This window comes from Brachypodium distachyon, chromosome 2 (genome assembly GCF_000005505.3).
Source record: "Brachypodium distachyon strain Bd21 chromosome 2, Brachypodium_distachyon_v3.0, whole genome shotgun sequence".
Classification (NCBI taxonomy): domain Eukaryota; kingdom Viridiplantae; phylum Streptophyta; class Magnoliopsida; order Poales; family Poaceae; genus Brachypodium; species Brachypodium distachyon.
Window position 1 is genome coordinate 190,690 of NC_016132.3, and position 27,432 is coordinate 218,121.

General features: G+C 45.7%; 3 protein-coding genes, 2 long non-coding RNA genes and 2 pseudogenes across 5 annotated transcripts; 4 read left to right on the forward strand and 3 right to left on the reverse strand.

Moving 5' to 3' along the window:
• Positions 1–2: 2 nt before the first annotated feature.
• Positions 3–3,664, reverse strand: LOC100827457. The gene is made up of 2 exons (XR_002963484.1): positions 3,526–3,664; positions 3–3,048 (listed from the first exon to the last, which is right to left on the reverse strand). It is a non-coding gene; the product is annotated as an uncharacterized LOC100827457 (long non-coding RNA).
• Positions 3,665–4,979: 1,315 nt separating this feature from the next.
• On the forward strand, positions 4,980–5,451 carry LOC112268529 (the record flags this gene model as incomplete). The annotated part of the gene is made up of 1 exon (XM_024460185.1): positions 4,980–5,451. A coding segment is annotated over exon 1 (450 nt), but the record flags the coding sequence as incomplete, so codon positions are not given.
• On the forward strand, positions 5,421–6,075 carry LOC100827759. The gene is made up of 2 exons (XM_024459463.1): positions 5,421–5,728; positions 5,836–6,075. The coding sequence occupies exons 1-2, from the start codon at positions 5,456–5,458 to the stop codon at positions 5,917–5,919; spliced, it is 357 nt and encodes a 118-aa protein (XP_024315231.1). The 5' UTR covers positions 5,421–5,455; the 3' UTR covers positions 5,920–6,075.
• A 3,278-nt stretch (positions 6,076–9,353) lies between these two features.
• Positions 9,354–17,521, reverse strand: LOC100829593 (aspartate--tRNA ligase, chloroplastic/mitochondrial). Its single transcript, XM_003568639.4, has 15 exons — positions 17,097–17,521; positions 16,282–16,422; positions 15,741–15,850; positions 14,757–14,868; positions 14,136–14,207; positions 13,590–13,681; positions 13,221–13,341; positions 12,788–12,910; positions 12,268–12,463; positions 11,994–12,181; positions 11,761–11,832; positions 11,568–11,666; positions 10,675–10,755; positions 10,329–10,386; positions 9,354–9,965 (listed from the first exon to the last, which is right to left on the reverse strand). The coding sequence occupies exons 1-15, from the start codon at positions 17,475–17,477 to the stop codon at positions 9,796–9,798; spliced, it is 2,016 nt and encodes a 671-aa protein (XP_003568687.1). The 5' UTR covers positions 17,478–17,521; the 3' UTR covers positions 9,354–9,795.
• Positions 17,522–18,166: 645 nt separating this feature from the next.
• On the forward strand, positions 18,167–21,487 carry LOC100828071 (annotated as a pseudogene).
• Positions 21,488–21,568: 81 nt separating this feature from the next.
• Positions 21,569–22,997, reverse strand: LOC112270893. Its single transcript, XR_002963483.1, has 2 exons — positions 22,855–22,997; positions 21,569–22,618 (listed from the first exon to the last, which is right to left on the reverse strand). It is a non-coding gene; the product is annotated as an uncharacterized LOC112270893 (long non-coding RNA).
• On the forward strand, positions 22,670–26,269 carry LOC112268532 (annotated as a pseudogene).
• The last annotated feature ends 1,163 nt before the right edge of the window (positions 26,270–27,432 follow it).

Here is a 27,432-nt window from a genome sequence, read left to right on the forward strand (position 1 = left end):
AATAAATAAGGAAGCGTGTATTTTATTAATCTCGACTCGGAGAAACAAAATTACAAGATCCCTTTACATGAGCGCTCCATGGCCTGCTAGCGCGGCCAGAATGACTTGGGCGATTGTGTGTTCTTGGTTCGCGGGGCCTCGGAAGGCTCCCGATTAATTACGTCCGTGGATCGAGTCCACGGACCACCTCCGATTAAGCTGCTGCAATGGTCGTCGTCTTCAAGTCTCGTCTTCTCCATGCGCGGTGCAGACGAGACAGTGGATGATGATGAAGTGGAAGGATGGAGCGGTACGCGCGTCGCCCTGGCGATGCTAAGCCATATCCCTTCGGCTTGTCGACGTTCGAGGATGAAGATGTCTGGCCTCGTCAGCTCAGACAGATGGGCAGCCTTCGCCTCGTCGGTGCCAGGCCTGGTGGTGTCCGCCTTGTCGGTGTCGGACGTGATGCATTGCCTTCGCCTCGTCGGTGCCCGGCGATGTGGTGTATTCTGCTTCATCGGAAGAAGACATGTCGCTGGAGTAGCTTCGCATCGTCGGTGCTTGGCCGATGTCGAGGATGAGTGTGGCGATGTAGATGTTGCAGTAGACGTGAAAGTCGCCGCATGGTGACGTTGATTGATGACGACGGTGCAGTGAGCTTGTCGATGTAAACCTTGTAGAGTCGGTGGCGCACACGAGCTTGTCGAGACTCGATCATGTTTGGAGTCGTGTACTTTGACTTGAAGTAGATTGCCGGTGTAGACATGTAGCGACGTGCCGATGTAGTCGATGTCGTTGTTGGGCGAGGAGCCGATGAAGACCCAGCCGCATGTTGGTTTAGATGGCGTCCTCGTCGAGTGAGAAGTTGATGTAGTCGTCGTTGGCGTCGTCTTGGGCTGTAGCGACTCCATGGGTGACGACACGGCATAGTGTTGATGTAGACGGCAAGAGGGCCTTGGCGCCGGGCTTGATGGAACGTGTACCAGGTCTTCGGATGTTGTCGAGTGATGATGTAGTCGCGTGTGGATCTTGGCGATCGTGCCTGTCTGATGTGGCGTGTTGCGTGCTATATAATAAAAACAGATAATCTTTAAATACCTTGATTATTTTGGAGTGCCATGTTCTGATCAATGACATGCATGGCTGATGTACTAAGCGCGTGCGCATCATGTGAGATGATGGCGACACATCGGCTTGTTAGCGGCCCATGGCGCATCCGCTTCAACTAGGTCGATGAGAAGCATCGAGGTGTTGACGATGTTAGCCTTGACGAGAGGCGATGCAGGCTCCTGACTCCTGCACGACAGCTTGCCTGGTGATGATGTCGTATTTGATGTAGAGGTGGCGGCTCGGCGGACGTGACGAGGGGCGAGCCGTTGGACGGCGCACGTCGAGCTCATGTCGGAGCTTCGAAGGGGCATGCATGTTGGTGTAGTGCTGCGCATATGCACAGGTGTCCTCTCGCGGCGCCGTATGTGTTTGTGTTGATGTGCATGTTTGCACCGAAGAACGCACACATGACTGGCATGATCGGCCGGATCGCCATGGCCGGCAAAATCTGCTGAAGAGAAAGAGAGAAAGGAAGAGGGAGAGAGATTCACCCGTGGTCCTCCTCACTTAACATTGGAGAAGAACGTCATGGGTGCTAGCTTGTGGTTGATGGCGGGCATCGAACTCAGTCTTCTCCCCCCCGCCACCTTGGGCGCGCCCAACCCGGCCGCTGCACGGCGTGTTGGCTCCTCGCATAGGACGCCACCGCAGCGCCGCACTCCTTCGCTTGCAGCTCCTCGTCGCCCTGGATGTGAGCGCACCATGCGAGTCGTTGCTGTCGACACCGGTGGCTTGTCGTCGCCGCCGCCGCCTTGGAAGTTTAATCTGCTTCACGGCCGGCGCCATGCGAGTCACGGCACCGCCGAGCTGGGCGCGCCCCATGTACAGCTTCTCTCTTGGTCGATGATAACATGGAGACACGAGAGATAGATTGAAGTATGTATATTGTGTCCTGGGAGATGCAGCAACCACGGGCGCGTTCTTCCTATGGCTCCGTCGAGGGCGTGGCCGTGCTCCTCAGCTTCTCTTCTTGTCCGGCTTTGCCGCCGCCGGCCATGGGCGCGCTCAGCCTGCTGCCCTGCATGATGGTTCTTCGCATAGGGCGCCGCCGGCCGCGCTCCTTCGACCCGCGCAGGCCCTCCCCGTCCTGGGTATTGGGCGCCCAGGTGATGTGCCGCGTCGGCGCGTCTTCTCTTCTTTTTTTCCTCCTCTTCCTGAGCTTGGACGCACCGGCCGTGTGCTGCCGCCTTGGGTTCCTCCTGATCGATCTGCGCTGCCCCCTGCGTGATGGAGTTATGCTCCTTATATAGGCAGAAGGCTGGGTCGGGGGAATGCCTTGGAAAGGAGTTGGCGACGGCCTGATCTCACGGCGCCGTTCCTTCCTTCTCGCGTTGTCTGGTTAGGCTGGACTGGCTAGTGTTTATCTGAGGCTTCCATATCGCACGGGACTGCTGCAGCTGAACTTCCTTATCTCCGTCGGCTGGATAAACATTGCATTAGCAAAGCAAAATAATATTATTGGCAGATAACGATCAATCCATCCGGCCAGGCGTAGCTTCGTCCGTCGCGTGGGGCTTCATCAGATCAGCCGCACGTACTACTGCTTGCTAAGCCAACAGAACTAACATAAACGAGGTACAGTAGTAGTTAATTAATAGAAAGAAAACAGGCCCATGCATATGTTGGTGCATGCTCGATAGGCTTTAGCAAATAAATAAACAAAGGATAACCTGTCAATTAATTAGCCCAAGCACGCAGGTGCTAATTGGCCATTTTGGGCTTGACCGTGGATATCAGTCAAGCTCCATGATGATTATTTCAAGCACGTGACATGCACTGTTTTTTTTATGTTTTTTAATATCGTCGAACAGCTATACTGCCGAAGATTGCCAGTAAGGAAGAGAAATAGCTGTAATGTGAAGCTGAGGAGCACCAGCAGTTGGATTTCACACTCAACAATCAGCTGGGTGAAATTCTCCATTATAAATTTTTAGCCTTTCGTTTCCTGTGTGCTCTGTGCTGCAATGATCGATGTAAACGATTTAGTGCAGATTTGACAAACACAAATTGAAATAACACCGAATATATTGCATGTTTTGAAATGCGCAAACTTAATAATTTAGTATATGTGACAGCTACAACAAATGAAAAGAAAACCTGGTTTCTGTTTTCTGAAATGAGTAAAATACGCTACAACTAACTACCAATTTCGAAAACCAGAGAAGTGAAATCAATTAATTGACAAATGGCTAATTACTAACTTACAACCTTTATATATACTCAATTGCTATACATAAACAAGACTCGACAAAAAGAAATCCAACTCCAAAAGTTTGTGCTAACCTTTATATATACTCAATTGCTATACATAAACTATTTTCCAGCACATGTTCCCTGCATGCATGCACATATAGTCTATAGAGACGAATCTAGAAGAGCATGCGGTTCTACAACTGGGATCAAAATAAAGTCCAAACTATATATTGGCCACCATACCTTTGCAATAGATGCTGATGAAGTCAATTTAATATAATTGTAGCCAGAGCGCTGGCGATGTTTCCGGCTGGCTTATCATGTATGTGTCTGGACTAAATGATGTTCTTGTGCTGCGTGTGCACATATATTCCTCTCTTGTAGCTATAGGAGCACTCTTCCAGCTGGGGATTCTCAGCTCAGTTTATACATTGCGTGCAGGCAAAGCAAAGCAAAGCGACATTTGGGTCATTATCGTATCTTGTTCCGCTGTGGGCCGACGATGACAAGCCGAGGAGGAAGGGAGCTGGTGGCAGGAGAGAGAGAGCACGGCGGGGCGGGGCGGGGCGGAGCCGGAGGAGCGCATCCTTGGCGGGGCCTGGCTGCACGTAGTGACAGGGTGGACGCGAGCCCGCCAAAAGCTCGCCGTTTTTCATTTCACCGGCGAGCCACGGAACAGAGGTCGGCCCGAGCTCGGGCAGCTCGACGAGCCCAACGGCGTCGGGTCACTGCCATGTGGGCCAAGGCTCGCCGGCGGGTGGATCGAAGCAGCAGGTGAACGTGCAAGTACGCCGGCGGGAGGAAGAGGGTGTCGCCGAGGGCTTGGGGAGGGGAAGGACGCCGGGTCGTCGCCGTCGGCATCGCAACCGCGCCGCCCCGAGGCCGCTCGCCGGCCTCTTCGACCTAACCCGCCGTCGTCTCCGTCTTCCCCGTCCGTGAGAAGCCCCCAGGCGCGGGGCCGGGAGGCAACGTGGTTCTGCGGCGGAGCTAGATGGGCAGCGGCAGGGCGCAGTGTAGCGGCGCAGCAACGGGGGCGGCGAAGCGAGCAGTGGTGGTCTCGGGAGGACTGGAGCAGTCGGGGGAAGAGTCATGGGCTGCTGCAGGCCGCTGCAGCGTTTGGAATGTGACTGGGCTGGGCTGAAATTGTTTCGGGCCTTGGGCTCGCTGAGCCGCGCGAGCCCAAATTCTCGGCCCGGACGTTCAGGCCGGTACATTTCTCGACGCAGCTGCCCTGTGGCGCTGTACGTCATCGCCTACTCAGCCATCACAGTGCTGTCACAAGGATGGAGTAGCTAGGAATCATTCATTACAGTACTGCTGCACCACTCTTGATTTGGAGCTTTTTGGTCTCCGTCGTCCCATCTGAATTTTACTAGTACTCAACTGCCTTGTTGCGTAAATCAAGGACGTGACAGTGCGCTAGCTCTTGGCAGAGTGCCTAGCTAGCTGGGTTGCTGGCTCAGTCACAGACCTGCCTGTTTCTCTCTGGGCGCACGTCTTCCCCATGAATGCAGGCATCCTTGTGTTGTGTCCAGTCACTTCAGTCCAATCAAGTTAATGGCTTCTCGCTCCGTCCAACTCTCAAGCTTAAATACACACGAGCTACTATCGATCAAGCAGCTTTGCCTTCTCACCATCACAAGTCACCGCACAGAACCCAATTCAGGCAAAACATCTAGCTAGCCTGCCCATCAAGACAGACATCACTCATCACCCAGGATGGCATTGGCATTGGCATTGGCAATGGCAATGGCAGCCGCCGCCACCACGAGCCTGAAGCTGCTGGTGGACAGCAAGTCCCAGAGGGTGCTGTTCGCGGAGGCCGGCAAGGACGTCGTCGACTTCCTCTTCTCCCTCCTCACCCTCCCCGTCGGCACCGTCGTCAAGCTCCTCACGGCAGACTGCATGGTCGGCTGCGTCGGCAACATCTACGGCAGCGTGGAGAAGCTCGACGCCACCTACGTCCAGCGCGGCGCCACCAAGGACGCGCTCCTCCGCCCCGCCGTGCTCTCCCCTGCCGCCAGCTCCCTCCTCGGCCTGCCGGCGGCCTCGGCCTTCCACCCGGCGCCTGCTGAGCCGCCCAAGAGTTTCTACACATGCAGCAGGCGCTGTAACTCGAGCGACTATGGATTCGGCAAACAGCCAAGGCAGTTGCTTCAGCTGCCGATGCTAGATGACGGACGTTCTCGCCACCGCCTCTCCGTCCTGTGGCCAACAGATGTCCATGGAGCTGAAGCTCGTGCCGGCCGCCGGGGCTAGAAGCCAGCCGGTGCTGCAGCAGCAGCTGGGAAAAGGGTTCGTGCAGGGGATCGTGACGTACACGGTCATGGACGATCTCAAGGTGGCGCCCATGTCGTCCATCTCCGGGATCACCCTGCTCAACACCTTCGGCGTCACGGATCTGAGCGCGCTCCAGGAGAAGACCGTGCAGCTCGGCTACAACGAGGTGATCGATCAGTCGTCGATCTTGTTAATTTGTCATATAAATGTTACTCTGTTTCCTCCTTCTTAGTTCCTTCTTCTTAGGAATCGATCTGCGTGGATGAATTGCAGGGTTTGGAGATACTGAAGGCGTCGCTGCAGTCCAAGACCGTCCTCACCGACGTCTTCCTTGCAAACAAGCCTCCCTGCAGTTAGAGTCCCAACCCATTATGGGCCTTGGAACTGACGATTGGGACGTTGCTAGACTAGCTCTCTTTCTACAATGCCCCCCACCTGCGGGCATATCACTTAACACGTACCACTCCTCAAAAAAAAAAAAAAACTTAACACGTACCATCCATCATCAATTAACCAACACTCACGTCTAGAAATTTTAGCCGATCGATCGCGCGAGTTCATCCAGGAGAGAATTTCGTATGTACCTTTGGAATGAAAGAAATAGAAGAATTTTTCAGCAAAAAGAGATCAACCCTTCAATGCTTTTGCAGCTGATCATCGATGATTATGGCCTCCTTAAGGAGGCGAAAGAGCTGTAGTTTTTTGTTTAGTGTTCAGTCGCATCGGGGTGGCTGATCTCGGTTTTTCTTTTTCTCCCCTTGGTGTTAAGGGTGCTGTAACTGTTGTACTCTGTGATCTTTTCTAATTGAAAAGTCAGAACACCATTCCCGTCAAAAAAAGAATTTCGTATGTAAAGTTAGTCCATCCGATCTATCGACTGCAGATTTGCTACAATTCTTCTGTGAAAACGATTAACAGGTTAATTTAGTTTCCATGCATGCTAGCTGGTATCTCCCTCGTTCATTCCACTGGCATACGCGGGTGAACTTTATCCGCTGAGATGAGGTGCACCGTACGTGCACTTGTACAAAAAACAAAAAGGTGATGATTAAAACATATTTCTTCGTTCAAACCAAGATAGATAATTGCAACTAAGATAGACATGGGATGGAAAACATCCTCATTCCTCTTTCTTTCACACGATGGGTCTTTTACCCCAAAAATCATAAAAGAGTAGGTATAGTAGTACTACGAGTAGTAGATGCTGTGGAGAGTAGTACAAATCATCACCGAAAATTGACTTGGCATTTTTTGACAAAACAAAAGCCAACGGCAATCGTCACGAAGCAAGGGAGGGTCGCCAGAAGGAAGCTGAAAACGTAGGTCATGACGCCGGTTCCGTCGTCGCCGTGGCCGTGGGTGCACTTGAGTTTGTCTATGGTGACCATGGCCGCAAACGCCTCCAGCACCAAGTAAACAACGAAGAGCAAAGCCTGCAAGCCGTCAAATCAAGAGACAAAAGATCAATTAATTAATCCTTGTTTTGCGACATGCTGCAGGCAATTAATTAAGCTAGATAGTATAAATTTCACATACCACATGTAATGCGGAGGTACAATGCTCGGCCCGGCGACCGGCGACTTGCTGCGGCAGCTGCTGCTGCTCGATCTCCATGACTTGCTGCTGCTGCTGCGGCGGCGGCTGCTGCTGGTTCTCCATGTCGAGCGTCGTCGATGCTGAGAGTACGCAGCACGTAGTACTCCTCATCTTTATATATACATGTGAATATGTGTATCTTTGTCAAGTCTCAGGTTTGTTAATTTCTTGGACCTTGTGTAAATTAAAACTCTTATTTCCTAACAAAATTTGAACCTTCCGTGTATATAGTTCACATTTCCTAAGAACAATTTCGAGTCTTCCCCAAATACTAGTAGCTCGGATTTGTTACCGAAAACAAATTTGTACTAAGAATAAAGGATTTTGAAAACAATAACCCGACTGGGTCCGCCCCTGCATGCGGCCGCGTCGACCTTCCCCGTGACTTCGCCGCCGCCGTCCGGTGCCAACCATGCCGCCGCATCCCCCTCCCCCGTGACCCGCTCGCGCCGGCACTGCTCTGTGAGCACCTCCGCTGCGCCTGCGCCACCAGAAACACGGGATTTCGGGAGGAGGCGGGAATTCAGGGTGAGAGAGGAGGTCAAGAAAAGCTTCGCGCTGTCAAGGTGGTGCTCCAGAGGAAAACGGCAGGCTCGGGGAGCAGCAGGAACGGCGGCGTTATTCCCGAGAGAGATGCAGCTGGACGGCGCTTGGGTGACGTACGGCACATTCACTGACGTGTGGGACCAGACCCACGTGTCAGTGACTGCTAAGGCACGGGCCGTGCGGCACCGAAGCAACCTCCGATGCAGTTACCAGGTAGCATCAAGATGCAGCTCAAGCTGATACAGTTACTGCATATGATGTGGGCCCGAATCATTAACATGGCCAAACCAGCCATTTCAGGGTCATTTGTTACTTGTTAGTGTTGGCATCTTGGTTTACAGAGGCACCCGTCTTAGCTAACCTCTATTAAATGGCGCAAATCTGGCAGCCCCGATAATGCACAGGCCTGGGAAAGGGCCGATCGAGAGAGACATGACCGTACTACGTCCCACCAGGAGCCTCAAGCTGCTGGTGCAAGGCGCAAAGGCCCGTCTTGACTTCAGTTGGTCCTCAAGCATTCATATTTGTATTGGATTTGCTCTTAGTTCACGTGGATTTAGAAAATGGTAACTAGTGTTACTAGACTAGCTCTCTCTGCCTACAATGCCTCTCACCTGCCGGCATATTTGGGGGTTTTCTTGGATCAGTTGGCCTCAAGCATTCATATTTGTGTTGAAGACTCCCCTCGATCCATCAACCAACACTCGCGTCAAGAGATCGATTTAAGCTTATCGATCGAGTTGATCCAAGAGGAAATTTTGTATGCAAAGTTAGTCCATCCGATCTATCCAGTGCAAATTTGTTACGAGTCGTCTGTCAAAACGGGCAAATTGCTAGTATCTCCGTCCTTCATTAACATGTGCAGGAGGACTTTATTCGTTAAGATCAGATGCGCGTTTACGAAAGGACACATACATAAAAAAGAGAGGTGATAGTCAGAACATTTAATTACTTCGTTCAAAGCAAGATAAAAAACATGCGATGGATAGTAAGAATTCTGGACACCGCGGAGATGGCCAAAGCAGTACGTAGGTAGAGCTGAGTGCTGGAGTACATATTATCATCGAAAATTGATTCGACACTTTTTTCAATACAGCAAACCACGGCAATTATAACAAAGGAAGGAAGGGTCGCCAGAAAGGTGCCGAAAACGTATGTCTTGACGCCAATTCAATCGTGGGTGCGCTTGACTTTATCTATGATGAACGCGACCGCTACCGACTCCAGCAACAAGTAAGCGATCAAGAGGACAGCCTGCCGTGAAATTAAGAGACAAGATCAGTTTAATCGTTTGCGTGAAATTAAGAGACATGCTTTGCTCCAGGAAAATAGAGTAAATAAATTGTACCTACCAGACGTGCCAGAGTCGGGATGGAACAAGGGTGGCCCTCGTCCTCGACCATGTAGGCGGCGACGACGATGGCTTGCTGCTGGCTCTCCATGTCGATGCCGTCACAATGGCGATGGATGACTTTATATAGAGCTCCAGGTTTTTCTTCATTGTGCCTTCCGTAAAATGACACTGTCTAATAATATTATACATAATTCCTAACAAATTTTGGACCTTCTGTGTATAGTCTACATTTCCTAAAATAAATTTCGAGGCTTCCCCAAATACTACTAGCTCGGATTTCTTACAAACACAATAGGGCAGGTGAACCTTCCATATATAGTCAGGACTCAGGAGCAGAGTTGAATGATTTTCACGGAATATGGCTCAAGATCCATGTCACACAGTCATCATCTGCAAATCACTACCGGAAAGACGTGATTTGTCGTGTGCCCTCGGCTTTGCCGGAGCCTTTTCTTCGTGCACACGGCAAAGCTGGATTTGCCGAGAGCCTAGCTCACCCAACTCTAATTCTACAATGATACAATTGTTGGCAGCCCAAATTTATTTGTGTGACATTGATGCAGGCAGATCTGGTGACATCTGAAGGGCGACCAATCATCTTCCATGCTCAAGAAAATCTCATAAACAAAACCTCGTTCTCTACATGTAAAGAGAGAATGTCCTGGAAGAGATCAAATTCCAGGAGTATACTGTAGCTGTTCCTAGATAACTTTGCCCCTAAGCTATGAACAATTTGGTCACGGAGCATGTAGGCCGAGATCCTTCAATTGCTGAGGATCCACAGGAGATGGCGCTTTGGTGAGTGAACATTGAGCAGTCGTGGTCTTCGGGAAAGCTATCACATCCCGGATTGAACTTTCGCAAGCCAAAAGCATCACTAACCGATCCAACCCATAAGCAATTCCTCCTGCCAAAAGAGGAGGACAGGTGACATTCTGTTTAATATTCTAGCTGTAGCTCTACTTTAGTAAAAGTAAAACAAAAACATAAAAAAAGATACAAGATAATGCACAATAAATAAGTAGGCGCTAGTCTTTATTCAAGCAGCCTAGATCCAGAAATCATATAATGGTATGGATATAGCAAGGAACAAGATTGCTCCCACTTTGAGAGAGAAAACGCTGAAGCAAGGTTGCTTCGGAAATGCTCTTGTTTGAGAAACAGCAGTTTAATGAAACATAGAAGCAGTGTCAAAAAGGAATGTTCAGTTGCTAGCCACAATCTTAAACTAAAGAACATATAATGAGACAAGTGGTTTAAGATATCATACCATGCGGAGGAGCACCCATGTCGAAACACTCCAAAAGGTAACCAAATTTTTCCTCTGCCTGCATCGAATATTTGGGATATGAAGTTTGTCCCGAGAAAAGAGCATAACTAAATATAGCATATTGGCGGAACGGACAATCATGAACATAATGTGGATAAAGGACTGATATGTTACAGAGGATTCCGAGTTCACACAATATAACTCCATTCAGAGATCACTTATATAATTTTGCCCATGTTATAACAAACATCCTAAATTAAGTGGCCTAAAAGAAACATTTTTTAATCTTGACATCACTTGTCAATTTGATTGACTTATCGCTAAGAGAGTCGGACAAAAGACAAACCTGTTCAGGTGAGATACCGATGATCTCAAATATTCTTTGTTGCACATCACTTTTGTAGATCCTCAAACTGCCTCCTCCGATCTACCAATAACAGGACAGAACATCAGATGCACATTACGATTTCAACTCTGTTTCTACATCATAGCTCATTGCAATTTGCATAGGTGGCAGTAGTACATGCAGATATATGCAGCTAAACTTATTATTGATATATAAAGATTAACATTTGACACTCAGCAGAATCAGTCATTTATAACAGAAAAGGTCATTAACTCAAGCAAGCAACCAGCTTTATAAAAGCATTTTAGGATGCGTTTGGTAACGGTGCCGGCTGGGTTGGGTCGGCCCAATCCTATTTTCTTTGCGTTTGGCTCGCTAGATGGGCTTGAGCGGAGCGGCCCAGGATGGGATTTCTTCCTAAAAAGCTGATCCGCGTCAGCTCGTCAAAATTTGTGGAATCACACGGCCGCCGGCGGTTTCGCTTCGCCCTGACCGGAGCGGGAACCAAACAGATCCTTAGTGTCCAAACCTGTCTGCCGGGACAATATGGTACGAATATTTATCATCTGAAACTCAGAACCATATGCTAATACAAATATAACGCCAAAAAAGGTAAAGCAGTGTTTTACAGCAATACGAAATTATCATAATATGCAGAAAACTACTAAATTATATTGAATTTTGATGCATATCACATATCGGTATGTCCCACTCCATGTTTGGCTGTTTGAGGTATCATGACTATTTATCAAAGATAATATATACAAAAACTCTTCAGGTAAGCGGTGACAAACTTGAACTTCAGTGTAATATAGATTCGAACAGATTGAAACATCGAAACAATGCATTAAGCTAAACCTGAGTAAACACTTCAAAATAGAATCAGGAAGTACCTCAACCCCATTGTAAATCATATCATAAGCCAGGGCACGAGCTGAAGGTAGATCATTCATATCTTCAGGATTTGGTGCGGTGAAAGGATGGTGTAGAGCCTTGTTCAAAAGGGGAAAAAACATTTCGGTGTTTTAACAGTAGAATTAGAATATATACCTCCTATAATTTTTGGGTACAAACTAAAAGACTGACCTCATATCTCTGCTCATCACTGTTCCATTCAAACATTGGAAAGTCTGTCACCCAAAGAATTGAGTGTGCTGACTGGCATAAAAAAAAGGAAAAAAGGGTGATAAGCACAAAGAAAACAGAAGCAGATACTGTTCAGCATCTGCGGTGTTTCAACTTTCAACAATATGCCATGAGGACATGCACAGAATATATTGACAGTACAAGAACGAACATTCTTTGGTTGGGAAACTCACCGTGTCTATCACTTCCAACTTATGAGCAATAAATAATCTTAACCTGCCAAGAATTTGATTAGCTGTTGATTGCTCGCCCAGGGCAAACAGGATAAGATCACCTGCTTTTGCATCTAAAAGTTCCAACAGCTGTTCTTTCTTTTCAGGTTTCAGAGTTGACACAAGCGGACCAATTCCTTCAAGCTCCCCTGTTGTACAAATATAAAAATAAACATACAGCATTTGCTGCCAGATAAAAACTTTGTCTATAAAGAGGGATTGTTTTGCCTTTTACCATTATCCATAACTTTGAGGAAAGGCAGGCCCTTAGCTCCAGCTTTGGATGCTTCAGCATAAACAGTTCCCTTCTTCAGGTCAGTGTTTGAAAAAACTTTGGCACCACCAGGCACAGACAATGCCTTTATTACACCACCATTTTCTAATGTATCTGCGAAAACCTTGAAGCTACTGCCCAAAAATACATCACTAGCCTGCATTTGACAGAACAACATTGAAGTTAATATGGAAGTAATAAGCCTAGAAAAGGATTTTTAGCATAAGTTTTGCATGTAAGCTGCAATGCAAATGAAGCATCTAAATCTAAATTACATCCCACTAAGAAATACAAAACAATATAATACTACTGATAGTACTAGCCGTGAATTTATGATAGCTTCTGTTTAGAATATATAAAAACGGGATAGGGAATAGCCCCTTGTTCAAAAATAATTTGGCAATTTGTGGTAGTAATTAACTAATTAAGTAGATAACTAGGTATCACTGAGGTCATGCTGCAGAAAGTTAAAGGTCCTTACATCTTTTAGCTCCCAGTCAAACCGAAGGTCAGGCCTGTCTGTGCCATAACAATTCATTGCCTCCGCGTAGGTAAGCCTTGGAAAACATTTTGGAAGCTTGATATCTCCCACCTCTTGAAATATCTGCAATATAAATTTACCATAGCTCAATGACTCAATCAACCATGAAGGCAATGGTAGCTCAAGAAAAAGAGGGCTCATTTTCTGAACAATGAACTAAGAGCCTGACTACTGCTAACGGTATAATGCTCGGTAACTAAACTACAGTATGCGCATACAGTTGCGGTTCGTACAACCTCCTGAGAACTATAAAAAAAGTACCAAATTGCGTAACCTTTCAAACTAGGCATTTCACTTACAGACAAGGATGACAAGATATGTGTGCCAAGAAGAAAAAAAGAGGGCGGAAATATAAAGGTCAAAACCAACATACATGTATCATCAACTCTTCATTCAACTTCAACATATCCTCCATTGATGTAAAGGCAATCTCCATATCGAGTTGTGTAAATTCTGGTTGCCTATCTGCACGCAGATCTTCGTCCCGGAAGCATCTGCCATGAAGCAGCTCAGTGAAAAAAGATAATCATGCTAGACAGCTTTTCAGACTATACTAGTTCATTGGTTCAGTAATAAAATGAGGAAAATCAAGAATTCAGCTAAGGCTACAAAAATGAAGATGATTTGCTACTTTGGCATAGGGAAAAAAATGCCAGCCTGATAATATAATCCATGCGGAGTGTAAAAACACAATTACATCTGTGAAACAACACCCGGGCTTTTAAACATGCTACACAATTACCTTGCGATCTGAAAATATTTTTCAAAGCCAGACGCCATCAACATTTGCTTGAACAACTGAGGACTTTGAGGAAGAGCAAAGCATGTTCCTGGCTTCAGAAATCATATTGGAGGAAATCAGAGGAACAGGAAGAATTTAAAAGGCAATAAGGCTGGACATTTATGTAAGAACGTACTAGAGAGCAGTGCATGTCTTAGTCTACCTCCAAGATAGTTTGCGCAAATATATCTATTGCAACTTTTAAAAGAAAAGTAGACAACTCAACTCAAAAGTAACTTTAACAATCAGAATATCAGCCATCAACAAGAAATAACTAACTATGTCCATCTCCTGGAAGGTGATTGTACTCAATAGTGGTAAGAGATTGATACTTGAGAAGGCTATTTTTACAGTAAAGCACTCAAATATGACAGCAGTAGTCATTAGATCTTCCAATATTAAATAGGCTAAGAGAACAGAGCAAAGAGAATCATGTGAAGGCGAAGAAACAACCATGTTATGTAATTGTTTTTGAAAAGAGGTGGAAAAGGTGCAGAGATTATTCACCTGGACTCTTGAAGGTACAAGATAGTCCCGAGCACCTTCTGGTGTAGACTTGGATAAAATTGGAGTCTCAATCTACCTTGGAACATGTAGTAACTTTAGATGAAACATAATAGAAATGATAAGCTGAGAGATGTATACGCTCCAGACATTGCAAAGGAAGATATACTGGTAGTCACTTTAATGCCTTAAAATCTCACGACTTGTCACATCTATTTTGACCAATTCATGCAATTTCCATCAACGAAATGTACTACTGGTGATGACATGATAATCATCCTTATGTACCCAGTAAGAAAACAGATAATTCATTAAACACGTGTTATTAGACGTTCGAGAATCAGTACCACCAGAGTACAAGTAGAACTCTTGGCACTATATTACAAGAGAAACTATCTTGACTTTTCTGTTGCAGTTGATCTTAAGAATAGGACCACCAATATACTGCATGTCAAAATGAAAACGGCAAGCATATAAAGACATGTAGGCACGAAACCACAGCATAAAATGATCAGTAGACATAACCAGCATGCCTCAACAAAACCATGTCTATCCTCCAATTAGAAAACGACAAGCATATAAAGTACCAAAGCATGAAATAGTCAGCAGATATAACGAGCATACCTCAACAAAATCATGTCTATCCTCCAAGTAACGACGAACGTGCTTAATTACTTTATGGCGCAATCTCAAGTTTGACTGCATTTGTGGTCGACGTAAGTCAAGCACCCTAAATCTACAATATTTAAGAAGGGCAGTCACAAAAAAGACAGTCATTACTTAAAATGAGAGCAACTGAACACGTAATTCAACTAAATCCAAGCATGACGGACTAGAGGTAAACTGGTAACCTAAAGCACTGAACACAGGAAGGGGCAAGAACAAGGAAATTGACTTTAGGAAATAGGAGTATTCATATCTTTGGGCAGGAATTGTTCTAACTAGAGAGAAGTTGTGTTTGAAACATGGAATCATTACATGTAATGAGAAATTAATAATGTGGTTGTAGTATAGCACTGCAGTAGAACACATTGTCCAGCAGATTCAAAAGGGCGGTTTGACAGGTTACAGTATGACATTCACATAACCTGCTACAAGCAAATCATGATCCATCTGATCACAAAAAACTATCTACAGAGCTGAATCTCAAAAATATCCACCATGATACCAATGTTGTATCACCCTAATGAGAGATACTGAAAGAACAAGGATCCAAACATTATAGCAATAGACATGGTTAAGTGCGTATTAGTGACCGAACTGAATATTTGGTTATTTCAAAGTGCATGATAAATCTATATCCCTTTGCAGGAGAGTTAACGCCTTCTCAAGTTATATGCTCCCAAGTCCCGATAGTCCGTGCCATATATGGCAAAAGTGGTTGACTATGCCTAAGTTCCCCAAGCATTATCTTCGTGCCTAATAACTTATATGCAGCTCTAGATGTGCCACCTAATCAGATTGTTACACAAACTTGATAAATTTAAGCACTTGTTAGCCAATAACCCCCTGCTAGATTTTTTGGGGATTCAACCAAATATTCTTCCATGTACTTAACAATATGCCAATGAAAAAATATGCAGAGAACGCTGATTGTGCTTGTCTTACCTCAATCTGACTTCTTCTGGAAATTTCTCTTTTACAGTATCAGCAGTAGTGACTGGAAAAGGTAGTGAACGAGTTACAGAGTTCAGCACCAATATATGATCTGCAACAACCTTCAAGGTGGAGCATAACAACATAATTAGAAAAGCATGTTGCCTTCTGGAGGAACACAAAACAAAGATAGAAAAGCTCATGGCAGTTAAAGGAAACAATTAGTAGAGCAGTAAAACTACGATTAATGTTGTTACATACTGCATGTTCAGATACGTGACAGTCGATTTTTTGAACTGGAGCCATGATCCCCGTTCCATTACGATCAACAGAAGTAACAGTGTCTTACAGTTTGGAACAGAAAGAAAAGAATTGTCACACAAACAGCTTTTGGGAAGAATAAAAATTACATCCTAAGGCTGATCTCTAACAGCAGTTTGTAACTTTTCTATACTAGATTGTTTAAATTTCAAATTCTAACTATGTTTAAGTAACTCTAGCTCCATCCACCCCCAAAAAAGTTAAAAAAAAGTAACATAAGACCAATCAATACCTCTATAGCCCCAGTCTTCATCTCTGTGTTGATGGCTTCTGTCGGGCGTGGGCGCACCACCCCCTCAACAGAAACCACTGATTCCACTCTCAGCTTGTTCACAACAGCATATACTTCAGGGTACTCTGGCAAGGTTGCCACCTACAGAAAGAGTAGAATAACCCACTGGGATTGAGATCACCCAACAGCGAACAATAATGACAGAAAACATCAACAAGTAGAGCAGGTAACCATGTAAGAATTATCACTCTACCAGCCACTGCAAAGAATTTTTTTTCGCATGAGCCACAACAGAATGGAGTAACAATCACTAGAAATGCACTACTAATGAGGTTATATATACTTTTTTTTGCCTGTAGAAGTTACCTGATCTCTCAACATCAGTAAATAGAGAATTCATGTTTGTGAAAACAAAATATTCAGGACAATTGCTATTGCATCAGTATTGAGTACCGCTACCCTATCGCCATTTGTTGACTACAAACATTTGATAAAATCACCCGAAAGAACAGTAGCTAGTTATAGCGCTATGATGTACACCACTAACTTGCTGATACAACAGAACACTCCAAATGACACAAATGGAGCAAAGAAAGCTTAAGTGAAAAAAAAATGTGATGTCATCAACTATTCTACTATGCCTAGGATATCTATAGGGAAGCAGGAACTACATTGTTGTAATCATGAATTTACGAGAAGGAGATCATGAAATTAATCACCAGCCCACGGCAGCTAAAAGCATGGCAACCGGAGCAGCAAACAAGTAATGGCCAATTACTAACAGCACTCACGGCATTAAAGCGCAAATGGATCACCTGAACCATGCCGGAGGAATCACGGAGGGTGAGGAAAGTGAGGCCGGCGTGGGTGCGGCGGAGAGCGACCCAGCCGCAGAGCCGCACCCGGCGGCCGGCGTCGCCCGCGCCGAGGTCGCCGCACAGCGCGTCCCGCCGAGGCCACTGAAGCGGCTGCATCCTCTCCAGCTTCGCCTCCGCCGCGGGAAGCGCCGCCTCCTCGGGTGCGGTCGCCGCATCGGTGGCTAGGGTTCGGAGCGTGGGCGGGGAGCAGGAGGGGACCGAGGTGGAGCCGGAGAGCAGAAGGAGGCGGCGGAGGTGCGAGGCGGGGGGCCTTCGGTTGACCGGCTTCAGGCGGGAGAGGAGGGAGAGCGGCGAGGCGCGGAGGAAGGAGGACGCCATTGGAGGCGATCAGAAGAAGGAAGCAGATGAGGAAGAAGAGATGGGCTGCTGGGTATCTGAACTCTCAAGTAGTACTCCAGCAGATAGAATACGCCTTCCAGTGCGGTTTACGCACTCCACAAAATCCGCCTTCCTTTAAACTTGTTGTCTTGTTGAGTTTGACCTTCGGAACTTTGAATTTCGATACGGCGCCACAGAACATACATATCCATCACACACAGATGGCACTTCTTTGATGCCTGAACCAATTTGAATTGAATTGCCACGAAAACGCAGACCGGAATCGTGCTCCTTCGCAGACACTACTCAAGTCTCGGCAGAAATTCACTACATTGCCGATAAATGCGCAAAGTTTCACTATATTCCGTGCAAGTTCGAGGAGCAGTGGAGATGATGATAACCTCTTGTTTCTTTTTTTCCTAAAAAGAAGGAATGCTTTCTCTTACAAGGGCAAGTTTGAAAAGGTAAACACAATCGGTTGGCCCTGGCTTGACCACATCAATCAACCTGACAAAAGTCAATAATAGAAGCTAAACAGTAGAGGCATCATCAAAGAGTGTGGCTCATGTCACTGTCCTCCACGGCATGTCCTTGTCGATACTGGTACAGCCGGAAGCCATCAAGGCTCTTCCCAGTCTACAGATTGGCAGATGGTCATCAGCATTCAGCACCTCTGGAAAATTCTGCAGCATTGAACATTTGATCAAGTCAAAAAGAAGACAGTGGACGTATAGATCATATAAGGAATAGCAGGGCATTGTTGAAAAGCAAGCACGCATGACCAAGACTCCAAGAGTATCCTCTCAAAGAAAAGAAAATAGACTTAAGAGTATCCGAAGCAACCAAAACTGGAATCAGTATGCTCACAGCAATGGGGCTGGTGAGCTTGCTATCATCACTTGCTGCCATCCTGATGATGGTCGTCGTGAGCGCCGGCGATGAGGCCGCGTTGCTTGCTTTCAAAGCACAGGCCAGCGGCGGCGCCGGCGGCTCCCGTGCACTGGCCTCCTGGAACGACAGCGCCCACTTCTGCAGCTGGGAGGGCGTCACGTGCAGCCACCGGAGAACAAAGCAGGTGGTGGTGGCGCTGAGCTTGCACCGCGGGGAGCTCACCGGAGCACTGTCCCCAGTTCTTGGGAACCTCACGTTCCTGCGGACGCTCAACCTGAGCTACAACTCGCTCCACGGCGAGATCCCAGCGAGCCTCGGGCGCCTCCGCCTCCTGAAGAACCTTGATCTCTCCCATAACCAGCTCGTGGGCTCGATCCCACCAGAGCTCGGCAGCATCCAGAGCATGCAGATATTGCAACTGTCCGCCAACAAGCTCTCTGGTATGCTTCCACACGCTCTCTACAACTTGTCCTCGCTGGAAAGATTTCAGGTTGGGGGCAATAAGCTGAACGGAAGCATTCCGGTTGATATCGGCAACAAGTACCCAGCTTGCAAGTTCTTAATTTGGGCGCTAATCAGTTCACAGGAACCATCCCTTCGTCACTGTCCAATCTATCTGATCTCACGGTACTGGTCCTCGAGCTAAATAGATTCAGCGGGTATGTTCCTCCCACTTTGGGGAGGCTGGGAGCTCTCCAAGACCTGTACTTGACTGTTAGACTTGAAGCGAATGAAAAAGAGGGATGGGAGTTCATCACTTCTTTAGCAAACTGCAGCCAACTGCGGCGCTTGATACTCAGCAGCAACCCTTTTGGAGGACAACTACCGCGTTCGATTGTGAATCTCTCGACATCACTCCAGATGTTACGATTAGATGACAATAGGATCTCTGGGAGTATCCCTGCAGACATCGGCAATCTGGTTGGTCTGAACATACTACTGATAGTGAATACTTCCATGTCAGGAGTGATTCCAGAGAGCATAGGGAAACTGAAAAACTTGGTTGACCTTGGCCTGTATAGTACTGGCTTGACAGGCATCATACCGCAATCTGTAGGAAATCTTACAGAGTTAACTAGGTTTCTTGCATTCTGGAACAACCTGGAAGGATCAATACCAGCAAGTCTCGGGAACCTGAAGAATCTATTCATTCTAGATTTGTCAACAAATTACCGCCTGAATGGTTCAATACCCGTGGAAATTTTTCAGCTGCCTTCACTCTCATGGTACTTGGATTTATCATACAATGCACTTTGTGGACCCCTCCCGTCAGAAGCAGGTACAATGACTAACCTCAATGAATTGATTCTGTCAGGAAACCAGTTGTCCGGACAAATACCTAGCACTATAGGAAATTGCATAGTTCTGCAGAAAATCTTACTGGACAAGAACTCTTTTGAAGGAAGTATACCCAAATCTCTGGAAAACATAAAAGGACTCAATATATTAAATCTGACCATGAATAATTTGTCTGGAAGGATCCCTGATGCCATCGGTGGCATTCGAGATCTACAACAATTGTATCTAGCACACAACAACTTGTCAGGTGTAATCCCTGCAGTTCTACAGAATTTGACAGCATTGTCAAAATTGGATGTATCCTTCAATAACTTGCAAGGTGAGGTGCCAGATGGAGGTGTTTTCAGAAACATCACTTACATAGCAGTTACTGGGAATATCAATCTCTGCAGCGGCACACCTCAACTTCGCTTGGCTCCATGCTCCACAAGCCCCGTACACAAGAACAAAAAAGGGCTGTCAAAGTCTCTTATAATTTCTCTAGCAACAATTGGAGCAATCTTTTTGTCACTTTCAGTTATTCTTGGTGTTTGCGTGCTTCACAAGAAGCTCAAGCGAAACCAGCAGACAGTAATTGAATATTCAATTGCTGGAGACCACTACGAAAGAATCCCATATGATGCATTATTCAGAGGAACTGACGGGTTTTCAGAAGTTAACTTGATTGGGAGAGGAAGTTATGGTGCTGTTTATAAGTGTGTTTGGACACTGACGAAAGAACCTTGGCTGTCAAGGTGTTTAACCTTGGTCAATCCAGGTCTTCCAAGAGTTTTGAGGTTGAATGTGATGCCATGAGAAGGATACCACACCAATGTCTCATAAAGATCATTACTTGTTGTTCGAGCATCAACCATCAAAGTCAAGAGTTCAAGGCATTGGTTTTTGAGTTCATGCCCAGTGGTAACTTGGATGGTTGGCTTCACCCGAAATCTCAAAAGCTCACTAAAAGCAACACACTCAATCTTGCGCAGAGGCTTGATATTGCAGTCGATATTGTGGATGCAATAGAATATCTTCACAACCACTGCCAACCGTTGATAATCCACTGCGATCTTAAGCCAAGCAACATTCTTCTCGCTGAGGACATGAGAGCCCGAGTTGGAGACTTCGGCATATCAAGAATCCTACAAGAAAGTACATGCAAGAGGATGCAAAACTCATATAGCTCAGTTGGAATTAGAGGTACCATAGGCTATGTTGCTCCAGGTAACTGAAATTCTTCTAGTTTTGTCATTTACTATTCACATAAACATGTCATGCTAAGTTGCTAACTTCAAAGTTAATGAATAATTGTAGAGTATGGGGAGGGCTATGCAGTCTCAACTCGTGGTGATATTTACAGTCTTGGGATATTGCTGCTTGAGATGTTTACCGGAAGAAGCCCAACAAACGACACGTTCAGGGATTCATTGGATCTCCATAAGTTTGCAGAGGATGCTCTTCCAGATAGAACCTTGGAGATAGCAGACCCAACAATCTGGCTCCACAGTGAACCGCTGGATAGCACTACGAGTACCAGAATCCAAGAATGCTTGGTTTCTGTCTTTAGGCTTGGCATATCCTGCTCAAAGCAACAGCCTCGAGAACGGACATTGATTAGAGATGCAGCGGTAGAGATGCATGCAATTAGAAGCGCGTACCTCCTGCTTGGTGGTTAGCTTATAGGAGAACATGAAGAAAGTTAAGGTTCAACTGAAGACATTCGGAAACCATTGAACAAGCTGGAAAGATGTGATCCAGCAATAATAGAAGTTATGCATGTCGTTTCAGTCAGCATTTTGTTAACAGATAAATTGATGTATATTATTGTGGCAACTGCAAAATGCATGTATGATAGCAATGGTATCATTACTGCTTCCAGCAATAACATAGATTATCATTGCAAGGGTATCAGATAAATGTAAAATGTAAAGCCTCAGTGTTCCACAATAGCACTAAAAAATAACCAGACAATATACATGGCTTCTAGTTCCAAAGATTTCAGAGATCCAGTGATGCAAAAAACATCATTCTCGAACAAGTATACTGGCAACATGAATTTATTGCTCCAAGCAAATCAGCAGACAGAAGTTCAGACAACGCACAGAACATTGTCCATGTGAAGGAAAACACGGCGAAATAGAAGCAGAAATTTCCATAACGTTGACTCGTTGAGCGTTTCCAGTAGAAACTGAATAAAATTTGACAGCAGGCAGGAAGCAGCACAAAAGCATAGATTCACGCGGCAGAAACAAACTGGCGGATACAGAAGTTCTTCTAACGAGTAACAGCGGCCAAATTTACCTGACTGCGGAGCAGCCATCATGCATCAATTCCCGTCAAGTACTAGCGAGCGCTACTGCTCCAAGACAACAAGATTCAAAACAGCAATTAGCACTACAGGACGAAACCTAATAGGACGTGGAACTTGGTGACGGCCCTGGTGGTGGCGGAAGGTAAGGGGCGGGGCTGGAGTCCTAGGGTGCGGCTTCAGGCGGGAGAGGACGGGGAGGGTGGAAGCCCGGAGAAGTGCGGGGGAGCCATTGGTGGCGGTATGGGAAGGAAGCAGAGGAAGAGAGGGTTTGGGTTGGGAGGAAGAGAGGGTGGCCCGGAGGAGTGCGGGGGAGCCACTGCTGCAGCCTCTGCAAATTCAGTACAGTCGCTACAAATTCAGTATAGCAGATGAAACAATGGACCAAGTGTCATTTTAGCAGAGTCAGTCAGATATCCGGATGTTGACACGGGATGCAGAAATGCAGAATCCATCTTCCAATCTCCACTGGGCTTCAAACTCAGCAGAAGCCAAACTCTGGTACAGACCTGTTGGCAACGAAGTACAAAAGGGAGACGAAAATGGTAGTACCATTGGATTATCTTTTCCTTGCAGCGATGATTTTCGAACACGATGCGCCGGCATCGCTCTCTTGTAGCAGCCATTGATGGTGGGTCATGGCCGCCTCCTCCGGGAAAGTCTGCAAGTAGAAGATTCCATTATGTCAAACAGAGGACAGGCCAAAGAAGTGTCCATTTTTTTCAGAGCGAAAGTGAACCTTCATAAATTGTGATATAAATGAGGAGTTGCAACCCTTCCGACAGGTACAGCACACATAATCAAGTACTACTAATATCAATATATGAAACCACGCAGTTGCTAGTGCTACTACTCAATTGGCAACCAAACCAACAAGGAAATGGCAATGGGGCTCACGGTCATGAGCTTCGTAATATGGTCACTCGCCGCTGCCCTGATGATCGCCATGGTGAGCGCTGACGACGAGGCCGCGTTGCTTGCTTTCAAAGCGCAACTCGGCGACAGCGGCTCTCGTGCTCTGGCATCGTGGAACGACAGCGCCCGCTTCTGCAGCTGGGAGGGCGTCACATGCAGCCACCGGAGGCCCGATCGGGTGGTGTTGCTGAGCTTGAATGGGAGCGGGCTCACCGGAGCACTCTCCCCAGCCCTCGGGAACCTCACGTTCCTGCAGGCGCTAGACCTGAGCTTCAACTGGCTGAACGGGGAGATTCCGGCCAGCCTGGGCCAGCTCCGCCGCCTGCAGAGGCTCTACTTGAATGACAACTCCTTCTCCGGCATGTTCCCGGCGAACCTGAGCTCCTGCATCAGCATGTTCATATTGGGACTGCACAACAACAAGTTCAGCGGGCGCATCCCGGCTGAGCTCGGCGAAAAGCTCAAGTTCCTGGCAGCGATCTCGCTGAGTAACAACAGCTTCACAGGACCCATACCGGCATCACTGGCCAATATGTCCTATCTACAGAACCTCGATCTCTCCAACAACCAGCTAGTTGGCCCAATCCCACCAGAACTCGGCAGCATCAAGAGGATGCGGCGATTCAATCTATTCGGTAATAACCTCTCGGGTATACTTCCACCTTCTCTCTACAACTGGTCATCACTGCAATTATTTCAGGTAGGGGTAAATAAGTTGTCTGGAAGCATTCCAGATGATATCGGTAACAGATTCCCCAAGATGAAATATCTTGGCTTGTCTGTTAATCGGTTCATTGGAGCCGTCCCTTCATCACTACCCAATCTATCAGATCTCGTGAGACTTGACCTCTCGTGGAACAGATTTAGTGGGTATGCGCCTCCCACTTTGGGAAGGATGGGAGTTCTCCAATATCTTGATTTGGCTGAAAATAAGCTTGAAGCGAATGACAAGGTGGGGTGGGAATTCATCACTTCTTTGGCAAATTGCAGCCAACTAGAGCATTTGTCACTTGGGAGGCGACTCTTTCGGAGGAAAATTACCTGGGTCGATTGTGAACCTCTCAGTGACTCTCCAGAAGTTATACTTAATGGACAGTAGGGTCTCTGGGAGTATCCCTGCAGATATCGGCAATTTGGTAGGTCTCACCTTGCTTGCCATAGCAAATACTTACATATCTGGAGTGATTCCAGAGAGTATTGGTAAGCTACAAAACTTGATCGAGCTAGGCTTGTACAACAATAGCTTGTCTGGCCTCATACCGTCATCACTAGGAAATCTTTCCCAGTTGAATAGGCTTTATGCGTACTATGGCAACTTGGAGGGGCCAATTCCAGCAAGCCTGGGGGAGTTAAGAAACCTATTCGTACTTGATTTGTCAACAAATTACCAACTTAACGGTTCAATACCCACAGAGATTTTCAAATTGCCTGGACTTTCTTGGTACTTGGACCTTTCATACAATTCTCTTTCTGGAACACTTCCTTATGAAGTTGGCAGCTTGGCAAACCTTAACCAACTGATTCTATCAGGAAACCAGTTGTCTGGCAAGATACCCAACAGTATCCAGAATTGCGTAGTGTTGGAATGGCTAGTATTAGACAATAACTTGTTTGAGGGAAGCATACCTCAATCACTGAAGAATATAAATGGGATGAGTAAGCTGAATCTGACCATGAATAAGTTTACCGGCAATATTCCTGATGACCTTGGTAGTATTGCAAACCTGCAGGAATTGTACCTAGCACACAACAATTTGTCAGGGTTAATCCCAGCAGTTCTACAGAATTTGACATTGTTGTCCAAATTGGATGTATCCTTCAATAATTTGCAAGGCGAGGTGCCAAATGGAGGTGTTTTCAGAAACATCACTTACTTAGCGGTTGCTGGGAATACCAATCTCTGCGGTGGTACACCTCAACTTCACCTGGCCCCATGCTCCACAAGCCCCTTAAGCAAGAACAAAAAAAGGATGTCAAAGCCTCTTATAATTTCTCTAGCAATAACTGGAGCAATCATGTTGTCACTTTCATTTATTCTTGTTCTTTGGGTATTTCCCAAGAAGCTCAAAGAAAGCCAGAAGACAACAGTGCAAAATTCAATTGTTGAAGAACAGTACGAAAGAATCCCATATGATGCATTATCGAGAGGAACTAACGGATTTTCAGAAGTTAACTTGCTTGGTAGAGGAAGTTATGGTGCAGTTTATAAGTGTGTTTTGGACAATAAGGAAAGAACTTTGGCTGTCAAGGTGTTTAACCTTGGTCAATCCAGGTATTCCAAGAGTTTTGAGGTCGAAAGTGAGGCCATGAGAAGGATACGACACCGCTGTCTCATAAAGATCATTACTTGTTGTTCAGGTATCGACCACCAAGGTCAAGAGTTCAAGGCATTGGTTTTTGAATTCATGCCCAATGGAAACTTAGACGGTTGGCTTCATCCAAAATCGCAAAATCTCACTGCAAAGAACACACTCAGCCTTTTGCAGAGGCTTGATATTGCTGCAGATATTTTGGACGCAGTTGAATATCTTCACAACCACTGCCAACCGCTGGTGATCCATTGTGATATTAAGCCAAGCAACATTCTTCTTGCTGAGGACATGAGTGCCCGAGTTGCAGACTTTGGCATATCAAGGATCCTTCAAGACAATACAAGTAAGAGGATGCAGAAATCACATAGCTCAATTGGAATAATAGGTTCCATTGGCTATGTTGCTCCAGGTGACAGAAATTCTTCTAATGTTTTCATTTACTTTTCACACAAATATGGAATGCATGCCAGGTTTCTAATCACAATCTTTTGCACAATTATAGAGTATGGAGAAGGCTCTGAGGTCTCAACTTCTGGTGATATTTATAGTATTGGCATATTGCTGCTAGAAATGTTTACTGGAAAGAGTCCAACAGAAGACATGTTCAGAGATTCATTGGATCTGCATAAGTTTGTCGAGGATGCTCTTCCAGACAGAACCTTGGAGATAGCTGACCCAACAATATGGCTGCATGACGAACCACAGGATATAGTTACATGTAGCAGAATTCAGGAGTGTTTGGTTTCTGTTTTCAGCCTGGGCATAGCCTGCTCAAAGCAACAGCCACGACACCGAATGTTGATAAGAGATGCAACTGTAGAAATGCATGCAGTTAGAGATGCGTACCTTGTGTTTGGTGGCTACCTTAAAAGGGGACATGAAGCAGAAAAAGAAGCCTCGATTCAATACACTCAAGACAGCAACCCACAAACAAGCTGGTACAAGACATGATCCTGCAATTACATTACAGTGGCAGATCCACATTGTAGATAGGTGGTTCAGATGAACCCACATAAATTCTAAAAACACCTTTATATGTATTGATATTTGTAAGAAAAAATATGAAAATACACAAGATTTCAATACAATGAACCCACATGATTTCATTTTTGGATCCGCCACGGTTACATTAGTTATATGTGCTGCTTCAGTTAGTAACTTTTTCTTTTCCGCAAAAAAAAAGTTAGTAACTGTTCTCGTAGCTATGTTTTCTTACACCTGTGTCGGATAACTGCATGGCGTTCCTCTGTAGAACTGTAGCATTTTCTAGAGATTTCAAAAATAAAATGGTACAAGTTTTTTTCCATTCTCAGAACAGTACACATGCTGGCAATATTAATTCATTGCTTCAAATAAATCAGTAGACAAAAATCCAAGACTGCGCATGAAGCATACTCACAAGATCATAAATGGATATGCGAGACAATGAATATAGGAAGTAGAGCACCATAGATTCACACAGCAAAAGAACAAACTGTCAGGAAAAAAATCAACCGCTAGAAATGCATCAGCAGTATTCAGATATATCAGGTTTCCTTTGTTCCTTGAGGCCCTTTGTGTAGTCTTTTAATATATATTACCCTATTAAAATATATACTGTCGGGGTCTCTCCTACAGTTTCTGAAAAAAAAATCAGATATATTGTCAGGCAACAATTCCCAAAAGGAGCAACAGCAATTAACACCATTCATAAATTCCCTTCAATTGCTAACAATACTACTACTGGATAACCAGAGTCACAACAGCAATTAACAGAATTCAACAAACAAGCTGTTACAAGGCATGATCCTACAATAATAAAAAGTATATGTGTCCTTTCAGTCAGTAAATTGCTCTCATTGCTACGTTTTGTTCCAGCGGTATCGGATAAATGCACGGTGTTCCGCAATAGCACAAATGCTACTGCTAGAGATTTCAGAAATCGACCGGTACAAGTTTCTTCCCATTCTTAAAACAGTATACATGCTGGCAACACTAATCCATTGCTTCAAGTAACACATCAGAAGGCAAAAAGTTCAGACTGCACACGAAGGATTCTCCTTGAGTATTGTGTAGAAAAACCTTAGAAGGCATTATTCAACAGCAACAGAAATTGCCTGAGTTCTTTCCAGTAACACAAACGGATGATACTAGGCAACGAAATTAGGAAGAGGAACAGCATAGATTCACACAGCACAAACAAACAAACAGTCAGAAAAAAAAATCGACCACCAGAAATGCATCCGTACTATTCATATAAATAACCAGA

What these genes read in the sequence shown, in the direction of transcription:
- LOC100827759 (XM_024459463.1), top strand. Translation starts at nt 5,456, where the DNA reads ATGACGGACGTTCTCGCCACCGCCTCTCCGTCCTGTGGCCAACAGATG. An exon ending in TGCAGCTCGGCTACAACGAG is followed by an intron (nt 5,729 to 5,835) that starts GTGATCGATCAG and finishes GATGAATTGCAG; the next exon opens with GGTTTGGAGATACTGAAGGC.
- LOC100829593 (XM_003568639.4), bottom strand. Translation starts at nt 17,477, where the DNA reads ATGGCGTCCTCCTTCCTCCGCGCCTCGCCGCTCTCCCTCCTCTCCCGC. An exon ending in AGTTGGAAGTGATAGACACG is followed by an intron (nt 11,833 to 11,993) that starts GTGAGTTTCCCA and finishes TTTTTATGCCAG; the next exon opens with TCAGCACACTCAATTCTTTG. An exon ending in TCGGTATCTCACCTGAACAG is followed by an intron (nt 10,387 to 10,674) that starts GTTTGTCTTTTG and finishes TATTCGATGCAG; the next exon opens with GCAGAGGAAAAATTTGGTTA.